Source organism: Cynara cardunculus (genome assembly GCF_001531365.2).
Source record: "Cynara cardunculus var. scolymus isolate 2C chromosome LG 2, CcrdV1, whole genome shotgun sequence".
NCBI classification, from domain to species: domain Eukaryota; kingdom Viridiplantae; phylum Streptophyta; class Magnoliopsida; order Asterales; family Asteraceae; genus Cynara; species Cynara cardunculus.
The window spans coordinates 8376085-8384551 of NC_037529.1; the positions used below are offsets into that span (position 1 = coordinate 8376085).

General features: G+C 35.8%; 2 protein-coding genes across 2 annotated transcripts; one reads left to right on the plus strand and one right to left on the minus strand.

Annotated features, from left to right (window-relative positions):
• Nucleotides 1-1203: 1203 nt before the first annotated feature.
• LOC112507538 (sodium transporter HKT1-like) lies at nucleotides 1204-5214 on the plus strand. The gene is made up of 3 exons (XM_025112174.1): nucleotides 1204-2468; nucleotides 3940-4170; nucleotides 4909-5214. Exons 1-3 carry the CDS (start codon nucleotides 1258-1260, stop codon nucleotides 5105-5107), a joined length of 1641 nt encoding a protein of 546 aa, XP_024967942.1. The 5' UTR covers nucleotides 1204-1257; the 3' UTR covers nucleotides 5108-5214.
• A 1052-nt stretch (nucleotides 5215-6266) lies between these two features.
• On the minus strand, nucleotides 6267-7619 carry LOC112505863 (spermidine hydroxycinnamoyl transferase-like). The gene has a single exon (XM_025109909.1). The coding sequence runs from the start codon at nucleotides 7617-7619 to the stop codon at nucleotides 6267-6269; it is 1353 nt and encodes a 450-aa protein (XP_024965677.1).
• Nucleotides 7620-8467: the final 848 nt, after the last annotated feature.

Consider the following 8467-nt stretch of genomic DNA (forward strand, 5'->3'; position numbering starts at 1 on the left):
ATATGAAACAACTTCATAAAAAAAAGTATTATATGAAACAATTTCACAAGATTAAACAATTTCATGAAAAAATTTCATAAGATTAAATAATGAAATCGACAGATGAAGGTGGTTTGCACGGTTTACACAAATGAGGGCGGTTTTCATATGATCACTCCTCTATATATATATATTTAAGAAGTACAAATAAGTTAGATCAAATGATTGATGACGAAAAAAAATTACGAGTATAAAAAAATATCAAATTTAAGGTGAGAAGAATATTTTGATGTACCAAAATATCAATCCGACTAACCCATACGAGTTTGTGGGGTTGGGTTGCACTTTTATTTGGGTTGGGTTTAGATTTTTCAAACTGCAAAAGTTGAATTGAGTTGTTTAAATGCTTTCAACCCAATCAAACAAACCCATTAGTACCCCTAACAACATGCACTACTAGAAAACTGGGCATCAGTGACGAGAATTAGCACGGAAAACTGTCGGTAAAGGTTATTGGGTTTTGGTACCCCCTGAACATTATTTGAAATAGTTATTTTTTGTTTGTTGGGTAGTTTGGGTTTGGAATTTTCAAATTATGAGCACGTTTTGTATAAAATATATAGAAAATGCAGTATTTTAATTTAACTTTTTTTAAAATTACCAAAAATCAGCAACGGAAAAGTTAGTGGGTCGTTGCTAATCCGTCGCTAAAAACCCATCTGTAAAAGCCCGTCGCTAATTTGTTGCTAAAAGTTCGTCGCTAGTCCACCGCTAAATTCTGTCGGTCCTCATCACCCACTACTATTTGGCCGACGAACTATCAGCGATGAATTTAGCATTTGCGACGGATTATCAACGGCTTGGTCCGTCATGTTACATGGTCGGATCTTGTGTTGACTACAACTTGTAATAATTAGTGAATTAAAATGGATGGACAAATGAAGAAAGGTTCCCCTAATCAATGTTCCATTTTCTTAGGGTTTTCAATTAATCCCCATATATATATATATATAAATTAATATAAAAATTAATTATGAAATGAATAATTAAGTTAACGTTCTTAGGTTTCCTTACAAGAATACAACGCAACCTGTGATTATATCCCACCACAAATAAAATAAAACTAACCTAGTTTGACATGTTTGGAGAAAAGACCATAATACCCCCAAGTCAATATATACCCTCCCTATATGTAACCCCACTCAAAACATACCACTCCATCTTCTCCATTGCCATACACTTAAGCTTCTCTCGATTCTCTGGCATTTGATCTTCAAGATGATGGTGGTCGTTTCCTATCTCGGAAACAAACTACAACGGCTTTGTAGCTCTTTGTGTTTCGGTATCGCCAGTTTTTGTCGATTCCTATGGTTTTTACTCACTTGTTTCTATCATTATGTCTTGGGTCGTATGAATCACTTCTCCATAGAACTCTTCTATTTTCTCTTCCTTTCGACCATCGGATTCCTTATTCTCAATGCAACCGATCCAAGAACCGCCACATTTACCCCTAAAAAGTTGGACTTATTCTTTACCTCCGTCTCTGCATCCACTGTCTCCAGCATGTCCGTCGTTGAAATGGAGGTTTTCTCCAACACCCAACTCATCATTATGACAATCTTGATGTTCATCGGCGGTGAGGTCTTCACGTCAATGGTGGGACTCCATGTTTCACATCATCAGCGCTCTGCGAAAAAGGGTGGTAGAGTGAATGACTCCATGAGTGATCTCGGCATCCCAGCAAACTTTGCTGACCACCATCTCGAGCTAGGCACCATCGCCAACCCTGAATTCGAGAGCTCGAAATCAGATATTTTTGACTTGGGTTATGATCCTGAACCTGTGGCCCATACCGAGGACTTGAAATGCAAATCCATCAGATTTCTGGGGTTTGTAGCATTGGGTTACTTACTTCTGGTTCAAACCTTGGGCGTGGTCTCAGTTTTGGTGTATATAAATGTCATCTCAAGCGCCAAAAATGTACTCGAGCAAAAGGGTCTAAAGCCGTTCACCTTTTCTCTCTTCACCATTGTTTCCACATTTGCTAGCTGTGGGTTTGTTCCCACCAATGAAAACATGATCGTCTTTCGAAAGAACTCTGGCCTATTATTACTTCTAATCCCTCAAATTCTTCTAGGTAACAATCTGTACCCTTCAGCTTTGAGGTTTTCCGTTTGGGCCATCGGAAAATTCAAGAAGAAAGCCGAAACCCGTTACTTATTGAACAATGGCCATAACATCCGGTTCCATCATTTTCTTTCTCACTTACACTCGTCGTATCTTGTGGTGACGGTGTTGGGTTTTATCCTTGTGCAATTCGTACTGTTTTCGGCCATGGAATGGGGTTCTGATTCTTTGAATGCTTTGAACCACTATCAAAAATTCATCGGGGTTTTGTTTCAGACCATCAATACGCGACATACCGGTGAAACCATCGTCGACCTCTCCACCGTTGTTGCTGCCTCATTGGTGTTGATCGTAGTCATGATGTTAGTAATTTCTCTTCCTTCCTCTCTATTGAAATTTATAGACATTTTTCACCATCAAATTCAGCTAGAATCATGACCATCTTAGTAATTAAAGAAATGTTATAAGATGCATTCAAGAAGGCTCACATGGTTGCATTATTCTCGTTATGCATTCATTATTGGAACATATAATATAATATATATATATATATATTAAAAAAAAACACAGTACTTATTGGATTGAAGTCAAAGTCAAATAAATAATTCCAATATAAGGTTTATTAAAATAACTCAATCATTAGTCTGGATTTAACCATTATTGGTGCAGGTTGAACTGGTATTTTAGGACATGTCGTGGCGATGGGTAATTTATAAAAATAAAATGATGACGATTTAGTGGAAATAATATGGATGCGTTACATTTTTATTCATTAAAAAATACATACAATTTAAGTTTTAGAAAACCTCGACAAACATGACATGACCTGACCTGACGCTTATCTTTTGACCTACAAAAATTATAGAAATACCACTTTTAAATACTTTTAATAAGTTTACTTTGATTATAAATTTCTAAAACAATATTTTTTATAAATTAACTTGTTGTCTATGCCGTGTATATATGTTTTATATATATATATAGAGAGAGACAGAGAGAGAGAGAGGGAAAGAGAGGTGTTACCTTCACAGTGTTTTACTGTAAAGTTTCAAATGTAAAAAAATAGTCTCATATGTTTCACAAAAACAGACTCCTTTTGTATGATCCCAAATCTATCTTTATAATATATATATATATATATATCATTCACATACCCTACTTTCAAGTGATATATAAATAACTCTGAATGTAATTCTCAATTTATGCTTATTTAGGTTGTTATTCCATCAAGTTTTTTACAAGTATAAAAATAGAATTATTCAAAAAAGACAACTTAATGGATTTGAAATGACTTCTATTTCAACCAAATTGAGATCGTATAACACACAGCCAAGTGGTAGAAAGGTATCACAACATCGGTCTAATCATCCAATTTTTTATTATTTCTCCAAGTTTATTAAAACATTTTTTTTAATTATAAGCCTAATTGATAAACTATTTAAATTTATGTTATCAACTTTTTATTAATTTATTTTAACTAAGTACGGTTAGTTTATCATATTTAATTAGCCAAAAAAATAGATTTTCAGTTAACAGTTGTTTTATGAAACAACAACTGGGTTTTCAATTAAACGGACTAAAACAATATTACATAATTATACTAAAATACTGGCTTTTGTTATAAACAATTAAAAGGTTTTTGACAACAACAAAAACAAATCCAATCGTGTCACATTGGAGAATTTGGTCAATCTTACATCATTGAAGCATGGTTAGACTCCTTCTCATTAAATATTATGCAACTTCAAATAATAATTCATGTTTTCGTTAAAAGAAAAAAGATTAAAAATTCTGACTAAAAAACATTTTGATGGATTAATTAAATTGGAACAGGTATCTTCCTCCATATACCTCGTTTTTGCCATTATCGGCAAAAAGAAACGGCGACAGAAATAGTGACCAAAGAAAACGGAAAAGCAACAAAGTTCGGTTGGAGAAATATATCTTCTCACAGCTCACGTATCTTGTCATCTTCGTCATCCTTGTTTGCATAACCGAGAGGAAAAAGATTAAACAAGATCCCCTCAATTTCAACGTTCTCAATATCATTGTTGAAGTTATAAGGTAACTTTATACCCCTCTCCCTCTCTCTCACACACACACACACACATATATATATATATATATATATATATGGGTGTGTATGTATATAACGATTGACTCGAAGCATTTAACTCAATCAATCAAACATCGGATACCGCACAATACCATATAAAACTTACTCAAAGTGGTTATCATTATATATATATATATATATATATATATATATATATATGGTTTGTTTCAAATACAACTCGTCGCATTTGTACAATCAATGCAATCCAATAAATTGAGATATTTATGGAAATGATGAGAGTTCATTTATTATGATTTGAATATTTATGGAAGATAAATATGGTTCATTAATTATGACCAATACTTTATATTAGGAAACAATCAAAACTTCTATGAAATCACATATCAATCAAATGAAATGGACGGTTGAGATTGAGTTGTATTGGTTGCATAAATATAAATGGTTGTATAATAACCAACCTATATATATATATATATATATCAAGTTGGAGGATATCAAGAGTGTATCACATGATGCTTCCGTTTAGCAAGGGTTGTACAAAACAATAATACTACTAAAATATATGCACTAATTAAAATCAATAATTTATTTAAACTACGGGAACGTATGTACAAATTAAAGTTTAATTCTACTCCGTCACATATATATATATATACACTTAAACTACGGGAACGTGTATGGATAATTAGTTACGAATCTCAGTGCAACGTTTGAACTTATTGCAGTGCTTACGGAAACGTTGGGTTCACAATGGGCTACAGTTGTGATCGTCAACTAAAACCAGATGGCATTTGTGAAAACAAATGGTACGGATTCTCGGGAAAATGGAGCGACGAGGGTAAACTAATTCTGATTGTAGTCATGGTTTTTGGTAGGCTTAAGAAATTTAACATGAATGGAGGAAAAGCATGGAAGCTGTTGTAATTATTAAGTATATATGAACTTGTCTTCATGCCCTCCAAACATGCACATCATGTATAGAAGCACAAAAAAGAAACTTGCTTGATGTTTGGGTTGGTGATTCGCAAATCAATGCTATTCTTTTTCGTTTTTACGGTTTATAAAGTGATCGATCTAACCACAACTGTCGTTTTGATTGATCAGACACGACATCAATTTAGTATTAATTAATGGGGTGATGTTACTATATAGTTAATGGACGATGATAAGATTCGGGTATCTTAACTTGGAGTACTTTCATCATATCCGAACTCAAATTAACTCACGCCCAAAATGCTAAAAATTTACATAAGAAAATTGTATCAGAGTTCTAATCTTAATTTAGTTGGAAGATCTAATAGATCACAATAAATTTACCTTCGTAAAGAAAATGGCAAAGTTCAAGCAACTTTCCTAGGGAACATTAATTTGGGGCCAAAATTAAAATTTTATTTTTAATCAACATTCATAACCATAAAAATTAAATTACATGATTCCATCAACAGATTTTCTAATGGGAAATTGAAATAAATTATCATATTCTATCACCAAATTGAACTTTTAACCATTTTTTCATACTTAATCCAAAAGTCATTAGGTCCGTAATTATTACGGATCCGACCCAAAACTCATTTTCCTTGAATCCGTAGTGTCAGACACGTAAGTGTCCACCTTGAGAGATTCATTAGAAAATGAGTTTTGGACCCAATTCGTAATAGTTGCAGATCGGTGATTACGGTCCTGGCCCAAAAACGTTAAATTTTTTGTTCTTTAGTGGGTTCACAATAATTGCAGATCTAGGTAATGTGGATAATGACTTTTGGGTAAAGTCCGAAGAAAAATGATTAGGAGATTAATTTGGTTATTCGATTTCCCTTTTCTAATTTACCCTAACATATATATGCCCTTTTATTATGGTGGACTATATATGAAAATATGCATATATGAGCAACAATCAGAAGACGACGAAGACCTATGGATTAGTTAGGAAGAACACAGTCCTCATCACCATCATGTCTCATTACATGCCACAATCCAGGTAGCCAACATACATACATATAGGAACCAAACATTATAGTATTATTAACAGCTTCAATAAGACCTTAAGTACCAGTACTCATCTTTTGGTTACTTCATTGCATCGTCATTCTATATCAATATCTTGGTAGAACACCTTCTGGAAATCCTCCATATGCCTCACCTGCAAACACAATGCAACAACCAAGGATCCATCTCCATCTTTGCCATGAAGAATCAAAGAATCACCATCGGAATCATGTGTTCCTGGACCCATATGAATCTCCTTCCCCCAACCAAAATCGGCACCATAGAGTGGTAGTGTTAACCAGCTTATAACTCCAAGATTTGGGTTGCCGTAAAAATGTCCATCGTTACTTGATGGTTGCAAGTCTCGGAACTTCGATAAGTCTTCTTGACCCTTAAGAAAATCTATCACCGAGTTTACATGCTCATCATCAACCTTTTCGATCGCATCTCTTATTTTACTCGAACTGTATCCTAAAGGCTTTGAAACTATCTCACCCGACCTTCCTGTGGCGATCACATTGATGATAGCATTTCCAAAGTACTTTCTTGGCAACGGTGGGCTCATCTTACCTCGTACGTCGATGCAGATAGCCAATGCAGTTGGCTGCTCTGGTTTGTGATTACGCACTTTGCACGCAGTTCTCCATATGTGCGCAGTTATAGCCTCATATCGTGTAAAACCATGGCTCATCTCACTTTTCCAACTATTATTAGCTTTGTTCCGCAGTTTCTCTACTTGGGTTGCTGTTAAATTCAACATTGTGACGTCGGTCTCCTTCTCATGCTCACTTTCGTTTTCAGAATGATCTATTAGGATCGGTGGAGGATCGAACTCTGTGTGTTCAAGCCTCGAGTTTGCCCTTGGAGGATCCCCAGCTCGCAAAACTTTTCTATCAAGATAGGGTGGTGACTCTAACGACTCACCTCGAGAAATCCTAGCCCATTCGGACACGAAGTGAAGTGCACTTTGGCCGTCCGCAACAACATGTGATATGCTTAAACCAAGACTTAACCCTCCACAAACAAACCTGGTGACCTGCAAAACTAACAATGGGATTTCCTCAAGAGGTGCACTAACATAATCTATTGAAGGAGTGAGTTGGTGATAGATCGGAGATGGTAAGAAAGTATCCAGATCGGTAAGTTTCTTGTCGGCATAAGCTTCCACGAACTGCACACCGGCCGCATTGCAATCAAGCTCCAGACGCCCTCCAGAAACCGAGGATAGACGGCCGGCCAAAGGGTAGAAATGAACCAGGGTACTACTGAGTGAACTTTTTAGAGTTTGCAGAACATCGAACCAGTCCTCAGGGGATTGTCTGTAGAAGTACATGGTTGGGACATGAACGGTTACCCCAGTTTGGTCCAGTTCTGATAAGGCCAGCTTACCAGACCATGTCTGGTCAGCTGGTTTAACCATGCAAGAAGTCTTGTTGTAAACCCTGATCATTTTAGAGAGAGAGACTAGCTAGGTTCGCCACAGAGGTCTTGATGTTGAGTGATATTTATAGGCCAAATGAAACCATTATAATTGTGTGACCTTAAACTTAGGCCTAAAAAACTATGGATTAGAGAATATGCAGAATGCATGATCATGAGATGTACATGTTGTTTGTTGCTTGCTAACTGGAACCAAATTAAAGTCGATGAATCACATATAATAAATAATCAACTTTCAGCTCTATCACATACTTCAGCTTTTCTAAACCGCAAATCCAACCCCACAATTTGTATTGGGCACTTGGTGTCAAGTAAGCATTTTATTTTATACAACTTACCCTCTATCCATAAAATCCTTCAAAAAGTTATGCATTCTAATAACCAATATAAAACTTACTAATCACAAGGTGGTGCCTGATTGGTTTGAACTTGGCTCTAATTAAAAGTATCAGGAGGTCTCAGGTTCAAATCCAATGAGGAATAATTTTTTTTTCTTCAGGTATACCCACATAAAGATGTTCCTTGAAGTTTCGTAGGGAGATATTTCAGAACGAAGAGCCGCCAGGTTGTCGATGACACGTCTATTCATTAAGAAATGCCTGAAATGCTTGCTTCAATTATAGATTGCTATTATAAAATAGCGGGTGCAAAAAAACACAGTAGAATCACGCAATGCACGCTGCCCAAGCCCTTCTCCTCAAAGAGCACTAGTTGCCTTTCAAATTAAAAAAATGACCGGTCTGAGGCTTTACCTCACCCTATCTCGCTGGCGATCCTCCCGATGAACTGACCGTACCCCAAACCGACACAGGAAGGTTACCTACTTTCGGTGGACATGGAGCCAACGAGTTCAGTCGA

What these genes read in the sequence shown, in the direction of transcription:
- LOC112507538 (XM_025112174.1), top strand. Translation starts at nt 1,258, where the DNA reads ATGATGGTGGTCGTTTCCTATCTCGGAAACAAACTACAACGGCTTTGT. An exon ending in GTGTTGATCGTAGTCATGAT is followed by an intron (nt 2,469 to 3,939) that starts GTTAGTAATTTC and finishes AAATTGGAACAG; the next exon opens with GTATCTTCCTCCATATACCT. An exon ending in ATCATTGTTGAAGTTATAAG is followed by an intron (nt 4,171 to 4,908) that starts GTAACTTTATAC and finishes AACTTATTGCAG; the next exon opens with TGCTTACGGAAACGTTGGGT.
- LOC112505863 (XM_025109909.1), bottom strand. Translation starts at nt 7,619, where the DNA reads ATGATCAGGGTTTACAACAAGACTTCTTGCATGGTTAAACCAGCTGAC.